This window comes from Eutrigla gurnardus (genome assembly GCF_963514095.1).
Source record: "Eutrigla gurnardus genome assembly, chromosome: 6".
In the NCBI taxonomy this organism is placed as follows: Eukaryota; Metazoa; Chordata; class Actinopteri; order Perciformes; family Triglidae; genus Eutrigla; species Eutrigla gurnardus.
This window is the reverse complement of record NC_139920.1, coordinates 11290739-11313322: the sequence shown is the minus strand read 5'-3', so window position 1 is coordinate 11313322 and position 22584 is coordinate 11290739. Positions and strand designations below refer to the sequence as shown.

The window sequence follows — 22584 nt, the reverse complement described above, 5'->3', positions numbered from 1 at the left end:
GGCCATTTGGGCATTAAGGGAATGTAACTTGGATTCAATATTGCTTTCTTATCTCCTTTAGTATAGAAACACTGGACCATCCTTTACCAAAGGAAAGTGGATAACAGCGCCCCACAATTCTATGTGGTAGCAACATTTAAACCTTCATGAAAACAAATGCTATGCCATATCTTATTTATAATAATAATCATTACTTTTGTACAGATAGATACTGATGGAATTGTATTGATAATGAGTGGATAGTGATGGGCATTTTGTTTCCATTTTTTGTATTTATTAATTTGGAACATTTGAAAAAGTAAATATAGCAAACTATTTCTCAACCTTACTGGATCTGGGTCCATTTGGTTTCATTATACAACAAGTTGGTAGATTTTTCTACTGTAAAATGATTGTTCACTGATAATTGTGATGACACAGTATCACAATGAGTAAACTAAAACACTCAGCCTTATGGACCCTACAGTTTTATATTGTAATACACTTAAGTTGTTAAAGGTTTTAATGTATAGTGCTGCCACCACCTTTGTAAGCATGTCGGGTCTGGTGTCAGAGGTATAGAAATATTCACCACAAAGTCAGATGGTATTCAGTATTCATGGTGTAGATGGTACAGAAATACACAAGCCTTTATCGAAGATAGAAATTCACCACAAGTGTATATTAAACATTTGAAGAATGGTGTGGGTTTTTGCCTCAGGTGGCTGTAATTTACAGGTGACTGGCCTCCATTACTGATTAATCATAAAGTCACCAGCTCACGATAACTGATAAGTGATTGGTTTACAGACACAGCACTGTGGAGAAAGTTATAACAGTTGATTCATGGTTACTGGAAATAGGCCTCTTCCATTTCTCAACCAATAAGCCTTTCATGGTTTGAGCTTAGAACCATATTTTACTGAAATTTGCCATCATAATATTATTATACATTGTGACTAATATGTCTTTAAGCATCAGTTAAGGCACAGCAGGTTTAGCTTTCTTAGATTCTTAGAAGACAGCATCTGATTTTAGAACCAGGATGGGTTTTTTCCTGAGGACAGAAGACGTGAAACAACGTAAAACACTTCAGCAGTTGTGAAGTTGAGGATCACCTGGAGGAAGTAAACGCCACATAAGCTGTTATGATTAGTAATAATGGATATAAAATAACATGCTATTACTCTTTTAGTGTTGAAGTGTTTGTGTTTATTTATTTTAAACGACCATAATATATAAAATACAGTGGAAACCTCTTGCAGTGATCACGTTTTTCTGGTTAATTTAATGAGTATAAATAGATTGTTATTTTTATTTCTCACGCAAATTACCACCCAATGGACATTTGTATATTTATTTTATGAAATTAAATAAGCCATTTAAGTAGTAGTTACTGTAATTCAGAGTGTCATAATGCTGTAGCCTAAAAGAGTATTGTGACGTAATAGTTAGGCGAATTCGACTTGATATCGTTGGGGTTGATGACGTATATTGTGTGAGACGAGAGATGTAGTCCACTGAACGGTTTCACACCAAGCTAAATTATACTACGACAAACGGAGACTTTCCTGCCTTGAAAAGGAAATCTTTTAAATTCACAGACATCAAAAGTGTAATTCAGCGAACAATTCAACCTGCCGGACGTTGCTTCCGCCTCTGTCGAACTACATGTCCCAGTAGACATCGCGGTCCCGACCTTGGAGATTGACGTACAGCAGCATGGCGAGCAAGGAGCCGAATGTAAGTCTTTGAAAAAACAAATGTTTTAATGAATTAGTTCTATATGATGCCGAGAGACTGGTTTATCGTGTAACGTTACTAAGGTGTCTACCTAAACGGCCTGATCATGAGCTACCGTTGACGTTAACGTTAACAGCCCGCGGTTAGCGAACAGCACGCCAGTTAGCATGTTAGGTTAACGTAAGGTTAACGTTAGGTTAACTTTAGGTCACTGTTCTGCTAGCGTACGAACCGCTAATCTTAACAAACAGACCCGACGGGACTGTTGATGTCCGCCAGCTAACTAACCACTACGCAGAGGACACGTCCGGTCTCTGTTGTGGTATCAACGGTGTCCTTTCATATTCAGCTGGATCACTTGTAATGGTAGTGAATACTTTAAACGTCCTCTATAGAGCACATTGGCGTTACTAATCGGACCCTGATGGGTCTTATAATTGACTTGTCCGTCGCTTCTTCAGCTGGCTCCGTTTTAAGGCGAGTCCACTCCTGTAAATGGGGACATGTATCCCTGCTGGATCCACAGTGGGACAGTCCTGAACCCTCAAGGCGTGTAAGGGGGACATTGGACCTAGACCTAGTCCTCTGCTTTAAACGGTCCACTGAAGCAACAGCAGAGCCTAATCAGGTCTGCAGGTGTTAACTGCATCCATACCAGGGAGCATCCATACCAGGGAGCATCCATACCAGGGAGCATCCTCTGGTTCTGAAAGGTGAAGCCAAAACTGAAGTGCCTTAAACTTGCATTCTCTCTGATGGCCATCAGGGGGCGACTCCTCTGGTTGTAAAAAGATCTCTGATTGTATAGAAGTCGTCCAGAAAATGACCCAAGTTCTCACTAGTTTTATTATCTCAGTTAACATTGTCAACATGAGTTTATGGTCTCAATCTCTAGTTTCAAATCTTTCCAATACAGTATGATGTTCATTTAGTAAACTATGGTCCATTTAGAGTCAAATTAATAGACCATAAAGGAGGTATGCTTTAGGGCGGGGCTACCTGGTGATTGACAGGTCTCTACCTCGCTACCAATGCTGTTAAAGTCAAGTAAACTTGATTTATGAAACTAACTTTGTTAACAAGTTAGTTTCAACTAGTTTCACACCAGAAGCCAGATGGATCCAGATCCAAAATACCAAACTCGACACTTCAAAACCATAGTCCACAAACCAATCGGTGATGTCATGATGTCTACTTCCATTTCTTATAGGGGTGTATTGATGTCCTCCAACATATGAATGTAAAATATCGAATTCTACCTGTTTCCCGTTAATTAACCATCTGCACATTCATCAAAAACTCTGAGCTTATACCATGAACACATCCGTCAATTAGTGCTGACACTTAAGTCAGCAAATATTTAATTATATATGGCATTTATTAAAATGAATTATCTCATAATCCAGGTTACGTGTGTGTAGAAATAATTTAGCAATGTTCATGTTGAAAGGATTTTCAGTCTTATAGAAACCAATATTTAATTCAAACATCTGGCACACTCTCCTCTGGATCCATGGTACAGGTTCAAAGGGAATTCAAATTATGTGCTTTGGTTTATTATTCAGAACTACAGTTAGCATGGATCCAGTTAATATGAACTAAATGTAATCTAGTCCTCATTTCTCCCAACATAAATGAGGGAATTGAGACACCCTTGATGATGACATACCAGTTGAACATCTGCCCCCCAAAGAGTGAGGAGACCTGAAATGTTGCAAATGAGCAGTTACTGCAGTGTGTTATAAAGGGACAGGGAAATTAATGTAGTTCTTTCTAATAAGGACTGAAGATCACCCAGTTTTTTGACTCTGTAAAAACCTGAAATAATTTCTGATCCTCAAATTCCTGTCTTACACAACAGTGATGCTTTTAACATTAAGGACCAGGATCATTCACTTAATTCAGCTGCTGCTATTGGCATGCAGAAATGTTGGTTGATTATGCGGTTTGTGTTGCAGCAGCAGTCGTTCTTAGCCTTGGTAAGAGCATAGGTTACGTATTTTTGCTACTGGGACAGATGACGCAAGGAAAGACTTATTTGCTGCTGACGCCCGATTCCACGACTCGGTGAATTAGACCTATTCAAATTATCTTCGGACAGACCATCACCTGACCTATGATTCTGTTTTGTGTACGATCGAGTGAGGTCACATGTATGCATTAATAAACACTATATTATTAGTTGTTATTTGGCTCAGTGTGAATCTGCAGTGGGAGGAGCCTGAATGCCGTGAGGAGAAAGACTCATTCTCCAGTCTCTTTATGTTTCATTGAACACATTTAGGTGAAATTAAATAATTGCAGTGTGTGATCGTATGAAACCGACTCAGCATACCGGTTGACGCAAAACGTGAACCATTAAGCTGATTAACCTGGCTAACCGAGTTAGAGCAACTAGCATGCAACAGCTGACAACTGGTTCACTGCCAAAACTCTCTGAGTGAAACTTTCTGTTCCATGTGTGCGAGTAGTAAAAAAAAAAAAAACTTTAATTTTGTCTCTGTTACTCTCTTGATACTGTAGCGCTTTGTCCAGCACCTGCGGGATCTGGCAGGTCGGATGTCTTCTTCTGGTGGCAGAGGGGCAGGATTAGGAGTGAAGCTTCTACTTGGAGCTGGTGCTTTGGCATATGGCATTAAAGAATCCACCTACACAGGTACACACGCACACACACACACACACACACACACACACACACACACACTTCTACTGAGACAGGCAGATGGTTCATGTCCGCAGATCCAGAATCACTTTGTCACTACAGCCACCGTGACACCACAGTGTCACCACAGTCACAGTAGGCCATTTGACACAGAATATTCCGCCGTAATCACGGAAAGAGGAGTCACCGTGTGACGATTTAAATGAGCGTCGGAAATCCGATTAGCTCGAGCGGATCAAAACAAAAATGAAAGATGAAATTTTGCCTGTCTTGCATATTTACATGACTCTTCAACCAAAAGCAAAAGTTGCTGTGTATCATATACATGGTGATGCTTACTATGGCGGCCTCGTACGAGCAACTACTGGCTTTTTGTTAGTTAGATTGTCTTGAGTTACGGTGTTCTGATGTAAATACATTATGGCATATTGTGTGTGTTTGTGCAGTGGAGGGAGGTCACAGAGCCGTCATCTTCAACAGGATCGGAGGGATGCAGATGGACACTGTTCTGGCTGAGGGGCTTCACTTAAGGTAGGAAGTCTCAGTCACTCTATTGGTCAGTCTGTTGTCTGTCCAGGCTACACTACTATGTTGTCTCTTTGACTTATCAATCTTCTCTCACAGTGACTGCTGTTGACTTTCTGAATTATGTCCTGTTTCCTTAGATGATGTTTCAGCCTCAGTTAGGACACATCAAACTCTCCTTGAGCCCACTTGATATCCTACCAACCGTCATTGGTCCTTGTATAGTAGAGTTTGTATGTGGTGAATGTATTGTATCATGGTATTACAGAATTGGAAAAGTGGATACTCCACTCATCTAGATTTTTGTGTTTTTTCTCATCAAAAATAGACTGAAAATGATCTGTTGAGGGTTTGCTGCAGCAGCGATATTGCAGCAAGAGAAGCCAGGATGGAAGTCCCCAAAACTGTAGTTCTGAATAGAATCACCTACTCAACCTTTAAGCTCAGGCATTATTTTGGGCAGACCTCTTTGAGTGACAGGTGGATGTCGTCTCAGGTCACGAGCTGTCTCCTCTGCTACATCACCTGGTCCCACCTCAGCTCCACCTGTGTCGTCACTACCACGGTGGCTTTGAACACAACATAGATACGTTTCAGTTCCTGTCAGAAAGGGCTGTCTGGCGGCATATAAAGTGGTCAAAATATTCTAAATATAGCATACGCCTTCTTTTAGGTGTCTAAAACACATTTTGCTGCTCCCCTCTGACCGCTGCAGGTCACTGCTTTGATCCCGTGCTGGTCCTCCAGCCTTTCTCTCCTACTCCATCTGCTGTAGGTAAGACATGGGTGTATCCCATGTCTCTTAAGTTGCATCCACGTTTTACTCACTATATCTTTATTGTCATTATTAGGACAATGAAACACCATTTAGCAGCACTCACAAATATACAAAATATACAAAGCAAATTAAGATAAAAATATAAATAAAATGTACTTACTCCACGAGGGGAAGGGGGTGGAGGGGGTATGTGGAGTTGACTGCCTGTGGGAAGAAGCTTTTCCTCATAGTTGGATCAGCTGTTCAGCAGCTGTCAGTCTGATCTAACAGCTGGAGAGAATTCGATAGTTTGTGTCCAAACTAGAGCATGACATTTTTCGGGAATTCCCGCGGGTCACGTGATTCCCGTGGGATTCCCGCGGGATGGGAGTCAAAATTTTATTAATCCCGTGATTGGGACGGGATGGGAATAAAAATCAACGGGAGCGGGCAGGAGCGGGAACGCCATTAATAGATGATGATTTTCAGCCGTGTTAAACAACCAAAAGGACAGACACGTCCATTTTTGTAGTCATCTTTCAGTGAGCCAAAACTATTTTGACTTGCGTTAGCAAGTCAATAGAACTACACATCCAACAGTGCTTTGACTTCCGGCCGGGCCGGCCACTACCGGAAGTTAAATGCACGGAGGGAGGTAGAGGCGATGAAGCCGGGAAGCGAGAGCTACAGACTAAAGTCCGACACAATGATCCATCGGTGAGATTAACTGACTTTATTGGGAAGTCGCAAATATTGCATAGATTCATGCGAGTTGAATGTGATGGAAAAAACAAAAAAAAAACGGAGTTGGATGGGAGTTGGATGGGAGTTGGATGGGAGTTGGATGGGAGTTGGATGGGAGTTGGATGGGAGTTGGATGGGAGCGGGAGTCATTCTACAGGAGTGGGACGGGATGGGATTTTTTTTTTACGCGGCCCGGGATTGGGATGGGATGGGATTTTTTCTCTGGGAGTGGGATGGGACGGGAGTGAAAATCCACTCCCGTGTCATGCTCTAGTCCAAACACATGTTCACTAATACTAATAAAGACACACAGTTGTCATTGGCAGAGCAGCAGGTTTTTCTCTCTGGAGCCTGTTACCTGACAATGAATGAACTCACGTCCCTGAAGTCGTTTCTGTCTGGTTTTATTTTTCAACATATATTCAGTGAAATCGATGCCTGAGTAGAGGACCAGAGCGGTCGCCCCCCATGTGGCCCACTCAGATCAGATGGGTTGATCACTCAGAGATTAGGTGTTGTGTTGTGGTCTGTTAGTAACTGAAATGAATCCACTAAACCACTAGCTGTGCTGTGACATCAGTGTCTGTGTTGCAGGATCCCGTGGTTCCAGTACCCTATCATCTATGACATCAGAGCCAAACCCAGGAAGATCTCCTCTTTGACTGGCAGCAAAGGTAGCACACGCACAACCGCTCTGCTTTTTATGATGATCGATACTATACTCATTTGTAATAGTAATGTTCTGCTGCCACCTGAATGTGTCCTGGTAAAAACATAAATATGACGCTGAACGTGCTCCCAGAATAACAACAATAACCTGCAGGGATGAAAACTGTGTTGCATATTGAGATTCTTCTGAAAGTCATTCAGACTATAAAGGTGGACTGTGTAACACATAGCCACCTGCTCCAAACAAATAAGGAGCATTTACCCTCTACTACAGGGAGCATAGAAAAAGGGCAACTCCTAACAAACAGCAGGGCAAGAAAACCTCTGCGAATGAGCGAATCTTATAATGTTCACTTGATGTGCTGTTGGCCTGTAGTTTACTACACCCATCCGTGTGTTTACTGTTCCACTGTCTGTGTGGTCCGTGTACGTTTCCTTAGTTTCTTAATTGGCTTGTGTTCTGGGTGGCAGAGATGAGGGGACAGCCCTTGTTTTGTTCCGCCCTCCCTGCCAACAGGGACTTCTCCGGCAAGGGAGGATGTGGCAGCTCTGGGGGGCGGACGCTTTGGTTTTAAATGTGTGTAAAGGAATGGTGCATACAGCCCGTAGTCAAGACACATGGTTACAATCTAATCAAACGGGGCAACTATAACATTCTAAATTATGTCCACTAAAAGTGCTTATTTTAGCCAATAAATGGCTCTAATTGTTATTCTCTGAGTCAGACCACATTAGCGATGTACAAGCAAGTCTCGCTCAACTCAAGTCTCGCTCTGAAATCCTGTGAGACTTGAGTTGTTGCAGGACGACAGGTTGAAATGAGATTGAGAGTTTGAGAGCTGCTGCTCACTGTTCATTTAAACAAGTCAAACTGTTTAGTATAAGAGACTTAAACAAGTGTGTAATATCTGTTTAGATCTGCAGATGGTGAACATAGCAGTGCGTGTGTTGTCCAGACCACTGGCATCCAACCTGCCCATCATGTACCAACAGCTGGGGAAGGACTACGATGAGAAAGTCCTGCCATCCATCGTCAACGAGGTCCTCAAGTCTGTAGTTGCAAAGTTTAACGCCTCGCAGCTCATCACACAGAGAGCACAGGTACCGTCGTCACTCCGGCCTCACACGCCACTCAAACTAATGCACAGCTAAAATCACAGCTACAACGAGGTCAGCTTCATCACGATGATGTCATGTGTCCAAACACCTCAGAATATAACTATACTAGTAGAGTCCAGTGTGTGATGTTGCGAGTCAGGATTTGGATGTTGATGGTCTGTGTTGTGGTCTAGGTGTCCCTGCTGGTTCGAAGGGAGCTGTATGACAGAGCCAAAGACTTCAACATCATTCTCGACGACGTGGCCATCACGGAGCTGAGCTTCAGCAACCAGTACACCGCTGCTGTGGAGGCCAAGCAAGTTGGTAAGGTTCAGTTTGCCTACAATGGTCCTTCGGTGGTCTCACACCGTTTTTTGTTGTAATATTTCACGAATGTTAAGATAAAGGAAAGCTTCAGATTATCATCACAGCGGACTCAAATGAAAAAGGGTTCATTGGCTGAAGCTTCTGTCTGATTGAGCCAACAGATTATCACACGTTTGTCTTTGTGATGAAAAGTGTGTTATTGATCAATGATCAACACGCTCACTCTCCATAATCAACCGTTCTTAAAAGGTCTTGTTTCAGTCAGGAGGAGATAAATGTGTATTATAAACAGATCATTTGTAATGATATAGTTTTTACAGACTTTGGTGTTTAGACTGTTAATTTAGTAAATTAGATTCAAGTAGACCATAAAGCAGGGAATGCTTTAGGGCGGGGCTACCTTGTGATGGACCGATTGCTACCAATTAATGAATTCATCTAGATACTAAGATGACTTTAAGACCTTGACCTTGAAACTGAGGGCTGGTTCCACTGGAGGCGAGCGTGATAGCTGTTCTTGATAGCTGTTCTGTTCTTGTTTCGGAGACTCTTGGAACCACCTGTAACCCTGCATTCTGGGAGCACAGTGTTCAAGTCGGGTAATAGGGTGCTACAAGCTCTTTAAGATAAAATGGTGCCTGACCCTTTAGAGCTTTGGAGGTGAGGAGGGTGGGTTTTACAAGGAGCCAGTTTAGAGAAGCTAATAGAGGAGTTTTATGCTATATTTTCTGATTATTTTGTCAGTACACGGACTGCAGTATTCTGGATTAAGTGGAGAGTGTGAAGAGACTTATTGGGGCAGCCTGATGATAAAGAATTGCAATAATGTGGTAAACGCAAGGTGCATTGTGAACATTCCTTTTTAAAGGAACACGAGTACATGATGTCAGTAGTAAGAAAAGAATAAAAAAGAGCACCACCTCATCTGAAGGCAATAAATGTCAAAATATTAAGAGACATTGATGTGAAGGAACGTTTTTGATTCTCTGTACCGTCAGCTGCTGCTTTTTTCTCAGCTTATTCATCGGCTGTATCATCTTGTCAGTGTTCACAGAAGTAATGTTGCTATTTGTTATGTTTTACTCTTGAAATTCATTGAACTAGTACCAAGAAGAATTTCCTCAGTAAAAGTGTGTGTGTGTGTGTGTGTGTGTGTGTTTAGCCCAGCAGGAGGCCCAGAGAGCCCAGTTCTATGTGGAGAAAGCCTTACAGGATCAGAAACAGAAGATCATCCAAGCTGAGGGAGAGGCTGAAGCTGCCAAAATGGTAACCTGCTGCTCACTGTTGGAAACTTGTCACTATGGAAACAACATTGCTCCACCTCAGGAGTTGTACCCGAACGAGGGACCTTCTGTGTTTTTATTTGAACTTGATTCAGCTGGAGTTTGTATCTTAAGTATCTTAAGATACAGTATCTGAAAAAGACTGGAAAGTAATCTGTCATGGTCAACGTTGCATTACATTTCTGGTCATGTTGTATGAAAGCACATTTTTAGGCCACAACAAAAAAACATTTGGCTCAAGCTTGTGACCCACAACATACTGTATGTAAAGGACACCAATTAACAAAACTATGGGAATCTGGAGTCTAAAAGAAAGAAAAAAGAGGGAGGAAAATATCCACAACAATAAATAACCTAGCAAGGATTAAAGTCATGAAAACTGGACTAGCAGACCTCCATCCACAAAGAAAATGAAAAGAATGAAAAAATAAAACGGGCAGCGTTGGCAAATAAATGACTGGAACAGAGAGAGCTCCTTCTCCTCCAGTCTCTATTAAATATGGAGGAAGGACCGCCACTGATCCTGGATCAGGAACAAGAAGAGAGAGCCTGTAACAGTACTGACTTAACTGTATGTCTCTCTGTGTGTGAATCTGTGTGTGAATCTGTGTGTGAATCTGTGTGTGAATCTGTGTGTGTGTCAGCTGGGACTAGCAGTCACTAAGAACCCAGGTTACCTGAAGCTGAGGAGAATAAGAGCAGCACAGAACATCGCAAAGACGGTCAGTACTGTTGTTTATCTTTCATTTACAGCATTTAAATGGAACGCAACAGATCTTCATTTTGTTTTAATATTACTGATCCCAGAATAGCACAATGGTGACGATGATGATGATGATAATTATGATGATGATGGCTGTTGTGTCTGTTTCCAGGTGTCAACGTCTCAGAACAAGGTGTACCTCAATGCTGACAGTTTAGTTTTGAACCTACAAGACCAGGCATATTTTGAGAAGTAGGTATACACACACACACACACACATACATATATTTTGGTGAAATATTAAGAATATAATGAAACATGCAGGTATCTGACCATATTTAAAGGCACAGGACCAACGTGTTAAATTAGTTTTAAAGTTAAAATCTTCCTGAAAACCTCCTATAACGAGGTAAAACAACTATCAACTGATAAAAAAAATGAAGTCCAGTCTGGTTTTGCTCAGTGATCAGGTATCAACCTCCAGTTCTGAAAAATGAAACCAACACTGATGTGCCTTAAACTTGCATTCTCTCTGCTGGCCATCAGGGGGAGACTCCTCTGGTTGCGAAAAGAAGTCTGATTGTATTGAAGTCTATGAGAACATGACTGAATTCCTACTTGATTTATTATTTCAGTAAACATGTTTATGGTCTCAATCTCTAGTTTCAAGTCTTCTTCAATACAGCATGGCGTCACTATCAATGTAATTAGCTATTACTTACAATTACTTATTAATTATTTATTAATAGCATTACTTGTGCTATTTCTTGCACAACTTGGCTGTGAAGCCTTGAATTATTAGCAGCTTCACACCTGAATCCAGATGGATCCAGATCCAGTAAGGTTGCTACTTGAGGTGCCGCTCTGTTGCTTGTGTCCATCAGATCCACCCGTCGCTCCTCCGCCGCTCAAATATGGTCAATTCTGTTCGCTGGTTGCAAAAAATCCAAGATGGCAACGACACTATTGTGTAGTCACACGAGACAAAGTGTTTATTCGCATCAGTCACGCTAGATGCTCTGGAGAGGAGGCGGGGCTTACCTCCATTTAGACACCAACAATGTTTCATCCATTGTGGCTGAAATAAACACTATTGCTGCTTTGTACACCTGGTGAAATCCCAGATACGCCGGGATACCAAACGCTGTCCTGACTGATAACATCGCCCAGAGGTGCTTGTGGATTTCACTACGCTGCATTCACTTTGTATCTATTCACTTTTAAAATGCTTGTTTTGGGAGTTTGGATTTATTCTCTACTTAGTAGGCTAAAGAAATTTGTGTATTTGCCTCAGTTGCATCGAGTCATTTGCGACGCCTGCCGTAAATTTGCATCTATTTGCGTCTTTGCATTCACTTTGTATGCAAAATTAGCTTTTGGTGTAAACACAACTGTCTGGCGTTTTACGGCAGCAGATGATCGGCGTGGTGCAGCAACGTACAACAGCCCTCAGAAATTTTAAAGACACCCAGAATGTGAACATTGAAGAGGTGCTACCTGGGTAAAGAGTGGCACACAGGTGGTGGAGTCGCCAGCGCCGACGTCTCGGCTGGTGCACGTCTACACCTGATCATGTGGACCCGATGACCTTTGACCTACCTAATGAAGTGTGCTGTTGTTTTTCAGCTTGATTCAAAAGCATTGATGAAGAACGGCAGCAGAACTGAATGTGAACATGGAGAATCCGCATACATGACTCTGGACGACAAGCAAGAATCCATTTCTTTTAGTTTGTGTTGTTGTTTTTTTTTTTTTTAACGTCTTTTACATTTAGTGGCCCGTATTACTCCAGAGGTTTGACAGTGATCTCATTTCTGCTTCGCAATGAAAAAATCTGTAACAGACGTGTTGGTAAAATTGAACGTACACGAATCAAATTATAAGTATGTTAATAAGAATGAATGCAACCATACTTGTAAATATTAAGCAGATCAGTTTCTTCTGAGCTGATGGGTCAGATGAGGTGTGAGACATCGCTGCAGCATCAACCTGAAGCTGCTGTTACAGGCGTTTGTTGGTGTTGATTCATGCAGTAAACAAACTTAATACAACCTAATTTATCTGATAATAAACTTTTATTATGAGTACACTTTCTCCTTTCATTTATATCTGAATTTGACTTAAAGACAGCCACATTGTTCAAGTTGGATCAAAAGACCACTACACCACGGTGTCGGATTTAAATGTAAAGAGAACATAATCTACCTTACTGGAGTCTCTTACATGTTAATCTGTTTGTGTTCTCTTCAGTGTGAGAGGTCAGTGTTAACTATAGGATCTGAACTCTCGAGGAACTGCAGCGACAAATTAGATGGTTGACTGTCCCACAGTTATTACAGACACATGAACTAACCACAGACGCTTGACTGTCCCACAGTTATTACAGACACATGAACTAACCACAGACGCTTGACTGTCCCACAGTTATTACAGACACATGAACTAACCACAGACGCTTGACTTTCCCGCTGTTATTACAGACACATGAACTAACCACAGACGCTTGACTGTCCCACTGTTATTACAGACACATGAACTAACCACAGACGCTTGACTGTCCCACTGTTATTACAGACACATGAACTAACCACAGACGCTTAACTGTCCCACTGTTATTACAGACACATGAACTAACCACAGACGCTTAACTGTCCCACTGTTATTACAGACACATGAACTAACCACAGACGCTTAACTGTCCCACTGTTATTACAGACACATGAACTAACCACAGACGCTTGACTGTCCTGATGTTTCAGACACACGAACCTACTGTTTTTCGTAAAATCCTACTTTACCGTCAGAGTGTTTAATTATTAATCGCAGGTCATTCTTCCATTGATCAGTAATGAGAGCCGACACAGCAGTTGTTTTAAAAAGATAACTTATTAATCGGCACAAAGATCACAAGAGAGACAGCTTTTCCTCATGTGTTGCTCTGAATCTCTTGAGTTGACTGAAAAATATGCAAACACAGTACCTAATATATTGATCAATTAAAGCCTCAGATCCAAAAAAACAACATTCATAACCCATTTAATATCATTACACTTTCTGCTAAATTATTTGAAATGATCAAACACTCACAGTAAATTCAACATGATATATGAATTTCCTCCCACGTGTGTGTGTGATGTTTGTGTGTCTGTGTCCAGAGCTGGTGAGGATGACGCTCAGACAGCCAATAGCATCAGTACAGCACGGTCACATGGCCGTAACCCTGTCATCAATGTTGTCGATCACCAGGTTTTCATAAGCGTTTGCGTTTTCTCCGCTCCTGATGGACAAAACACTTTAATATTAAAACTTAGTCATCAGTGTTGGAGCAGGTACTCGGATCCTTAACTGAAGTAAAAGTACCAATGCTACACTGTGAAAATACTCCACTACAAGTAAATATCCTGCCTTCAAAACCTTTGGGGAAAGTATTATCAGTAAAACAGACTCAAAGTATGAAAAGTAAAAGTACTCATTGTGCAGTAAAATGTTCTCTAAGAGTGTTTCAGTATTATTTCTGAGGTTTATTAATATTACTTCTGCATTAATGTGTATGGTTTGTTTTGTGATAATTTCCAGCTGATCCAAGAGGGAGGAACAAATAATCTTTATTTAGTTGTTCCTACCTGAACATGTCCAGACTGCTCTCGTAGGTGTTTCCATCGGTCATGGCTACTTCAATTTCCTTCACCGACTCAACAGTGATCTTCTTCCTGCAGACAGATTCACTTTAATTGGACAGCTTTATTAAACATTTTGTTTTTCATGAAATATCAGAAAATTAAGAGAATCTGATTTACTACTAAACAATTAATAGTCGTATAGTAGTAGTAGTAGTAATGGTGGTTAATTGATTAATTGTAAACTTTAGTAGTAATTTACAATAAAGTAGCAGAAAATAAATAAAAAATACTTAAGTAAAGTAAAAGTATCTCAAAGTATTGTACTCATTTCTAGTGATAGAGAAGTTTCTAAAAATCTAGGTTACAAACTGTTACTAACAAATTAGCAATAATTAAAAGTTGTAGTTGATGATTCGTTCATCAATTATTGAATTTTCTTTTATTACATTTTTAATAATTACATTTAGACAAATATATTTCAGGAAACCTGCAATTTGGATCTAAATTCTGTCACTTTGATATCCTTGTCTTGTCATTCCTGTCAAAATTAATTAAGAAAATAAAATATTGAAAAAGTTTATCAAAAGCTCTGACTGACCCGCTTGGCCCCTCACACCAGGCTTTCTTCACCAGGAGGCTGACGAAGGCGAGGAAGAGGAAGGCAGCAACAGCGATGATGCCGGTGAGCCACTGAGGCAGCAGACGATCATTTAACTGACTTTGAGCTGCAACACATACGCAGAGGTCATAGGTCAGCCAAACTGTGTGGAACGCTGTTGTTTTATATATTTTTTAAATAAACTGCTATCTTGAAGCCGCCGCCCTGTAGACCCACAAACTGCAGGGACATCGGGTCGGTTGCTATGTAAACCAGGTGGTAAGCAAGGGTGGGTACCCGGCGTGCTGAGGCACCTCTCTGGTGGGGAAGGAGCCAGAGCTGGTGCAGGAGGTGGACTTGTACCAGTACTAGATTTGTACTAGATAAAGTTAAATCACCTCCACGCATGGCACCAGTTCTGGACCCAAACTCCAGGAGAGGGGCTGGACTCGAGTGCCAAGATGTTGGAGTTTCCCCCGTAGAACGAGAGGGTCGTCTCAATGCGTCTGCAAGTCGTTGAGAGGAAGTTTCTGACTGATGTGTGGGCATTTGCACCAAATAGCAGCTTGGATCTTCAAAGCACGTGGGTAATCAACCTGGAGAGGGATGAACGGCCCGCCTGATCTGAACCCAAGTGGTGCTGGACTTCTGTGCTAGTCATGGATTGGCCATCATGTTCGAGCATAGGGGGATTCATTAGTGTACTTGGTACTAGAACACACTTGATGATCGACTTTGTGGTCATATCATCAGATCTTGGGCTATATGTCTTGGACACTCGGGTAGAGCGAAGAGCAGAGCTGTAGACTGATCACCGGCTGGTAGTGAGTTGGATCAGATGCGGAGGCTGTTGGACAGACTTGCTAAACCCGAGTGTGTAGTGAGGGTGAACTGTTTGGGGAACTCAGAATTGCATCCCTGCTTTTTGTGCATAATGTGGTTGTGTTGGCTCCTTCAGTACATGACCTGCAGTGCACACCGGGGATGTATGCAGAGTGTGAAGGCGTTGGGATGAGGGTCAGACCCTCCCAGTCTGAGGCTAAGCTGCCTGCGGGAATCCGGTGGGCTACACCCACCCAATGTATTGAAATAGAAAATAGAGAGAGGCTAATTTTTAATACTCATTAAAAGTACCACATTTGAACTTAAGTACAAGACTTGAGTAAATGTGAGGTTTAGTCAGAGAGAAGTGAACTCCTTTATATGACCTAAGGAAATAAAAGTTACTTCCTTGTACACTTCTTATCCTTATCACTAATTACTTACAATAAGTCCAAAAGAAGTTGAAAAAAAAAACAAGTAAAAAAACAATTGTTGGTTTCAGCTCCTTAAATTCTTTGTCACATATCTGTGGTAGAAAGTACATTTACCCAAGTACTACTATTTTAAGGTGCAGCTGCAAAAAAGTGATGAACACATTAATGCATCAATAATTCCAATCAATAACAGTCTACATTATTCTGAAATGGGCCATTCTGTATGAGTACTTGTACTTGTTATTTTAACAATATTTTGATATATAATAATACTTTTGTAGTTTAACTTTAGTAACATTTTAAATGCAAGACTTTTACTAGTCACAGAGTATTTATACACTGTGGTATTACTACTTTTACATGATCTGGGTACTTCTTCCACTGGTGATGATAGTAAACTGAATATATATATATATATATATATATATATATATATATATATATATATATATATAGAGTTTGGGACAAATAATAATTTCAGTACTTTCAGACATTTTATAGAGAAACGTGTTACAAATGAAAGTAATATGCTGATTGACCGATAGTGAAACTGGATAGATCTCTGAAACCCCTAACTAACATCTTTTCATTGTATTAACTGACTGTTTGAGTACTTGCACGACTCGTATAGCTAATATAAGTTATATTATGGTTATATGGACACGGTTATATTATATAACCGTGTCTTTATAGTTACTGACTGTACAGTTGGAACAGCGCTTACCTCTCTGGGCCGTCACCATGCCAACACTCAGCAACAAACAGGAAATCACGGCACAAAGTTTCCTCATCTCTGCTTCTCCACTCTGAAGAAAAAACAAAAACTGTAAAGAATCACAACAAGTATTAAACCTGAAGCTTCAGACGTCGACTTAAAACTTCAAACTCTGAGTGTGAAACGAGGTGCGGAGTGTAGATCAGTGGTTCAGGTGTTCGGTTAATGTTTAACTCAAACTCACAATACAAACTCTGACTCACAGGCAAAGCTTCTATCTGCTTCCTGTGCTTGTTGCCCAATCACGTTTCTGTTTTCTCTCAGGTAGAGCTGGTGTCTGTCGCACTGTTGCCTTAATAATCACCGTACCTGAAGGTTTTATTTATTTGTTGTCTAATAGATAGTTAACATGCCACTTAAGCCAGAGAAAAAATATAAGTAATATAAATGTCTTCATGTAATTAATGTACATTTAAACAACCTTGCAAATAATACGGTATAATTAAATACTTTATAGTCATTTTAATAAACCAACTCAAAGTGTAAGCTGAATACTCATATTCCACACATATGTTATATCTTAATTGTGTTATTTTTTTTTATTTTTTTACATAACTTACAATTTCCAAAGTCAACAATGACCCTTTAAATACATGATGTTTTATTTAAATCTTAGTTACAAAGAGTCTGATTTTGTTTGATTGCTGATCCGTTTAAGCATTGTTTTGGATAATCAACTGTAAATAAAAACAGCTAAATACCTTTTATAAAGTAAGTTTCACCTAAAATAATTTGGGGCCTTCTTTCATTGAGTTAGCGATATGCTAAACCATCAAGAGCCATCACCCTAAGGACTTTAGCAAAGCATTGACACACAGGATGGATTAATTAGAAAGATAAAAGCTACATTCATGGGAAGTTAGCTAGCATAAATGCCGGTTGTTAGCATCGTAATAAACTAGCAAATTTGCGACTTTAAAACTCGCAAATTTGCTAGTTTTAAAGTCGCAAATTTGCCACTTTAAAACTAGCAAATTTGTGACTTTTAATCTCAGAATATTGCCCACCTCTCTTGGCTCCGTTTTTTTTAATACGCCGTCTTAAGTACCTCACTCATTTTAAAGGAACATTTCACTGAAAATGTATCATTCAAGAATCAAATACTCACCCGTTGTCTTCACAGTGAACAGCAGCTGTCGTCAGGTTGGATTCCCAGGAGCAGAATCCTCCTCTCCTCTGTCCATCTGAATGCTATATGTGATGATACTCATATCTTTTTCCAAAATATGGCTAAATTGTGTTAATAGGTTATTAAAAGCACCCTAACCTGTTTACATTTCTATTCAGCCATATTTTGGTAAGTATATGAGGATTCCAGAAACCTAATGTAATGAAACCAGATGTTTACTGTATATTTACAATGTCTGGTTTATGTAGGTAAAAATGTACATGAACTCCGGTCACAACTGAATTAATTTCTTAACTAACATTCTAGTTACGTAAGCCTTTGGTTCCACTAATGTTCCCTGTATGTTACTTTTTTTTGTTAGTTCGCCTAACCTTGTTAGTTATAATGTTGGTTCTCTCAATGTTCCCCTAACCTTGTTAGTTATAATGTTGGTTCTCTCAACGTTCCCCTAACCTTGTTAGTTATAATGTTAGTTCTCTCAACGTTCTCTCAACGTTCCCCTAACCTTGTTAGTTATAATGTTGGTTCTCTCAATGTTCCCCTAACGTTGTATTGTCTGTAGTTTGTAAGATTTTGGTTGCATATGACAACTATTTACTTGAGAATATTGACAGTGATGAATGAAACAGGCACATTTGGCAGGACTTGAACGTTTAATACAAAAAAATAAAATACAAGTTTAAAAAGACAACAAAATAGAAAAGATATAACAATATAAAGCCAATAATACAATTAAAAAATAAATTAAAAAAAAAACGATCTGAAAAAAAAAAGAACTACGAAGCTACGTTTCCATGATGAGTCCAGATCTGAGCAGAATGTTGCAGGGCGTGAGCAGTTCAATGACAGTTCTAGCAGAGTTTTATGTTTTGCCAGTGCACAGCGGAATAACTTTTCCACTCTGGAGGGTGGTTTCAGATTTTTGCGTCTTGGTAAAAAAAAATTGTAGTTTTCACCGGCAAGCGTCCTCGTCTAAACGGGGCCTCAGTTTTGCTGACCAGTTGACCTAAAAAGAAAAAAGCGAAAATAGGTTTAAACACAAGAAGTTCACAAAAGCACAAGAAACATCCGACCACCAACCAAGACATTTCAGAGACAGTTTGATTTACCGTCTGTGTGGAGCAAACTTGAGCGCTTGCGCAATGCACTCCTCGACCTTGGCTTCTGTCTGGCCAGGGAAGTTCTTCACACAATCGCTACAGGTAGAAGTAAAAAAGTTACACATCTAAATCTCATCAGTCAAGCTTAGCATAAAACTGATGTGAACAATATACACTTACCCGTTATAATCTTGCACAGCGCCAGTTCCTGGAAGGACTTTTTGGCCCTTCTCCCCTTCAGGCTGTACTGGGACAAGACATCGTTTGTTGCCACTCGCTGTAATATACGTCGAATGGCATCCCCTGCACTTGCCCCTCCAAATGTTCCAAGGAAATGTTGCTGTAAAGAAACACAATTAAAATGAATGTGGAGAGCTTATACAATCTAATTTTATAAGCCAAATCAGTACGGTTATAATGAGAATTTAATTTTATACAGGATTATGGCCAATTAATTACCATTTTGTTCCTCTGGTCTTGTTGAGCCAGACTCCTGTCCAACTCCTCTAGCTCGTTAAGTGTTCTGCAGGGTGCCAATAAGAGATCTTCCTGAAGCAGAGGAGGCTGAGGTGAGTGTGGTCTTGAGATCAGGGCTTTGATCGTATCCTCCAAAGCATCAATCCTCCTCATCAGGCGGCCAGTGTGTGTTTGACATTTGTGATGGAATTAATTTAAATTTTATACATTATATATTTTCCTATGTGAACACCTTAAGTGTGTATAAAGTACTTACTTTACTTACTCGTGGCCACGATTGAGGCCCATTCCTCTCCGTCATGAGTCACTGCTGAAGTTTTTGACAAGAAAAGAAAATGTTGGTTTTCGGCTTCTTGGTTAGGAATTTGTATTCGGACTGTAAATGGAAAATTACATGGTATTTGCAAAACATGAACCTATCCTAATACATCAGACAAAAAAAACCCTTACATGACGGTGGTGTAGGCAGAGAACTCTGCTGACCTGAAAAAGGCCCTCTTGTTGTTGGAGTGGCATCATCTGGAAAGAAAGAAAGAAGACCTTTGAATTGTGTCAGAATGTAGTCTGTACTAGGGATGTGCTATACCACTATTTTCCTTTCGATCCAATACCAGGTGATACCAAGGCTAGTATCCCGATACATACCGTATATGAAAATGATGACTTTTACAATGAAAACTTGTGAATGTGATTATGAAAAATATATTTTATACCTCTGTATGTGAATTAAACAAGCTGCCAAATATCAAACTTTGTTTTCTCTTTAATAAGAGGCAATAAAAGGCGATCTGTGCAAATTAACAAGTCAACTGAAAATATGTGCAAATCACATTTAAAAAAAACATGCACACAAAATGCGTGCAATGAGTGCAGGAGCTGCAGAGCGTGGCCAAGTCAGACAGGAGGAAAAGTAGTTCCATATCCAACACAAATATTGACCACAGGTTTCTTTTAACTTCTGTAAAATTTGTGTCATATTTCTTGTAAAATTGGACTTGGAATCGATATTTTGATGTAAAGATCGATTCTTAAAAACACACCTCCAGAGAACTGTTAACTTACCCACAGGGTTTCCAGACATACCCACAGTCCTGGGCTGCTTTGCTGCCGGTGGAGCGGAATCATCTGGAGAGAAAGAACGTGTATCGATTGGGAACGAACATTGAATTGTGAAAATAATGTAGTCTGTACTGAAGAGATCTTACCATCACTAGAGGCGAAGGAACATTTCCTAATTTCCACGTCATCACTGCTGCTGTCCTCCTCCGCGCTGCTGACAGAACTTGTTAGTAATGCCATGAACTCCTCTGCCCGTTGTAGCTGTTGATGATGTCGGTGTAGCCACGCTGCTTCTTGTACAGCCTGCTCTGCCCGCGCTGCATCTCGCGCCTCCTGCTCGGCACGCATCTCTGCTCGCACAGCCGCTGTTACCCTTTTCACCTCTCGTTGCGCCCTCTTCCATCGCTTTGTGTAGTCCTGTCTGGCCAACCTCTGTGAACTCATTGTATGCTAATACAATGCTTACCTGTTGCAATGAAAAGAAAAATCATACAACAAATTAAAATCATACAGTGTTTCGCCCAGTGCTTTATAGTTAACAACACACACCTGCCACCTTATACTTACCATACGTTATATTTAAATTATCCCACAAACAAAAATTAGGCATTAGGCATTTTCTGTGGGTCAAGAAAATCTGCATCCAGACGAATCCACTGAACGACTCAGCGCGCAGTAGTACATATTCCAGGCCTTCTCAGACACAGGATGCCACAATAAGAACGAAAGGATTGGCACTACCAAAACTCTGTGCATTACAATATCATGTAACCCCAAAAAAATGCTATTTCTGACTTTACCCGGCGACCCCACAACTATACTTCTAAACTAGCATTAGAAGGTCATCGGTTTGCGCTGAAAGCAAGTTACATTCGGATGCCGTAAAAAAACGAATCCCTGCAATCGTTTGAACTCGCAATGATGTACTAACACACCCTGATTTCATTTAGAGAATTGTCTTTTAACGTATTCAATGGCCAACTAAACTTTCTTAAAACAGAATGCATCAAAAACAACGCTTTGTCTGCGAGGAAAAGGACTTTGCATTAGCTACTCAAACCCCGTGCGTTACAACACTTACACAACCACGATGATAAAGTTAGTTGCACCTTACCTTTCCGCAAGTGAATCGTAGAAGTAGAAGTAGGAGTCTAGTAAAGCCGCTCTGCATTCAAGTCTTCCGGGTATGATTCACTACGTAGCCACCTGAGTCCACTTATGCATTTCTTCCAGCCAATGAGGAGCGTTTGTGCTGGACACACCCCGCGACGTACCTGGCCAATCAGTATTCTAGAGTCAATTCAAACTAGAGAGGTCGTTGCTAGCTCCGACTTTACGTGTTATCAAAGATTCTATATTACTGACTATGATCCCACTCATGCACTAAAAACTATATTTCTATAACTATATTTCGTTTTTTCAACCTTTAAACGTAGGCTACCATATATAATGGTACAGCGTGTAACTTTGTTCAAAGAGACAGGCAGATATGGCATCATGGTTCGAGCTAGCAAGCTATTACAAATGATTTCAGAATCGACAGACCAATTTTGTTGAGTCCAGTTATACAAATGTTCCGTCTATCACTTAAAGACAAACAACCGTATTAATGTTCTGCATGGGCAAAACGTTTGTCGATCGTAAACTCACCTTGTGCGGTGATCACGGCGGTAGACGTACAAGTAAAGTGTCGTGGCACAACTTCAAAATGCTTCTATTTATTTGGCCTTGATGAAGGCGTAAGCCGAAACGTTGTAAAATAAGCATATAAAACTTCTGAGTGTGCCACGACACCCTTCTTTTGACTACATGTACACACTCTAGCAAACCATCGTCTTCTTTGTTTACAACCAACAGGCGCGTTCTCTTGACGTCACACACGCGCGACGCAATCTTAAAGGCACACTTGCATTTGATATTACAGATAAATATTCCTTTCATATTTAACATACTTTACTCTGTATTCTACCCTTACTTTTATGTGTGAGTGTGTATTAACCCTGTAAGACCCAAATATAGAAAAACCTATAGTCATATTTTGTATGAAGTCATTTATTACAAAAAAAATTAAAAAAACAAT

At 40.3% G+C, this 22584-nt stretch overlaps 3 protein-coding genes across 3 annotated transcripts; 1 reads left to right on the top strand and 2 right to left on the bottom strand.

The window, feature by feature from the left end:
* Window positions 1-1568: 1568 nt before the first annotated feature.
* LOC311014730 (prohibitin-2-like) lies at window positions 1569-12577 on the top strand. The gene is made up of 10 exons (XM_084011499.1): window positions 1569-1722; window positions 4246-4378; window positions 4831-4915; window positions 7005-7084; window positions 7996-8180; window positions 8372-8501; window positions 9667-9770; window positions 10432-10509; window positions 10663-10742; window positions 12117-12577. Exons 1-10 carry the CDS (start codon window positions 1702-1704, stop codon window positions 12133-12135), a joined length of 915 nt encoding a protein of 304 aa, XP_083867625.1. The 5' UTR covers window positions 1569-1701; the 3' UTR covers window positions 12136-12577.
* Window positions 12578-13101: 524 nt separating this feature from the next.
* On the bottom strand, window positions 13102-16890 carry pdzk1ip1 (PDZK1 interacting protein 1). Its single transcript, XM_084011526.1, has 4 exons — window positions 16689-16890; window positions 14709-14835; window positions 14114-14200; window positions 13102-13767 (listed from the first exon to the last, which is right to left on the bottom strand). Exons 1-4 carry the CDS (start codon window positions 16753-16755, stop codon window positions 13695-13697), a joined length of 354 nt encoding a protein of 117 aa, XP_083867652.1. The 5' UTR covers window positions 16756-16890; the 3' UTR covers window positions 13102-13694.
* Window positions 16891-18429: 1539 nt separating this feature from the next.
* On the bottom strand, window positions 18430-22357 carry LOC311014990 (uncharacterized protein). Its single transcript, XM_084011973.1, has 9 exons — window positions 22155-22357; window positions 21619-21778; window positions 20651-20970; window positions 20508-20570; window positions 19896-19964; window positions 19428-19755; window positions 19149-19308; window positions 18978-19064; window positions 18430-18874 (listed from the first exon to the last, which is right to left on the bottom strand). Exons 3-6 carry the CDS (start codon window positions 20946-20948, stop codon window positions 19703-19705), a joined length of 483 nt encoding a protein of 160 aa, XP_083868099.1. The 5' UTR covers window positions 20949-20970; window positions 21619-21778; window positions 22155-22357; the 3' UTR covers window positions 18430-18874; window positions 18978-19064; window positions 19149-19308; window positions 19428-19702.
* Between the last annotated feature and the right edge of the window lie 227 nt (window positions 22358-22584).

What these genes read in the sequence shown, in the direction of transcription:
- LOC311014990 (XM_084011973.1), bottom strand. Translation starts at nt 20,948, where the DNA reads ATGAGTTCACAGAGGTTGGCCAGACAGGACTACACAAAGCGATGGAAG. An exon ending in TTCCTTCGCCTCTAGTGATG is followed by an intron (nt 20,571 to 20,650) that starts GTAAGATCTCTT and finishes CTTTCTCTCCAG; the next exon opens with ATGATTCCGCTCCACCGGCA. An exon ending in TATGTCTGGAAACCCTGTGG is followed by an intron (nt 19,965 to 20,507) that starts GTAAGTTAACAG and finishes CTTTCTTTCCAG; the next exon opens with ATGATGCCACTCCAACAACA.
- LOC311014730 (XM_084011499.1), top strand. Translation starts at nt 1,702, where the DNA reads ATGGCGAGCAAGGAGCCGAAT. An exon ending in TGGCGAGCAAGGAGCCGAAT is followed by an intron (nt 1,723 to 4,245) that starts GTAAGTCTTTGA and finishes TTGATACTGTAG; the next exon opens with CGCTTTGTCCAGCACCTGCG. An exon ending in CACAGAACATCGCAAAGACG is followed by an intron (nt 10,510 to 10,662) that starts GTCAGTACTGTT and finishes GTCTGTTTCCAG; the next exon opens with GTGTCAACGTCTCAGAACAA.
- pdzk1ip1 (XM_084011526.1), bottom strand. Translation starts at nt 16,755, where the DNA reads ATGAGGAAACTTTGTGCCGTGATTTCCTGTTTGTTGCTGAGTGTTGGC. An exon ending in TGGTGTGAGGGGCCAAGCGG is followed by an intron (nt 14,201 to 14,708) that starts GTCAGTCAGAGC and finishes ATCTGTCTGCAG; the next exon opens with GAAGAAGATCACTGTTGAGT. An exon ending in AGCAGTCTGGACATGTTCAG is followed by an intron (nt 13,768 to 14,113) that starts GTAGGAACAACT and finishes TTTGTCCATCAG; the next exon opens with GAGCGGAGAAAACGCAAACG.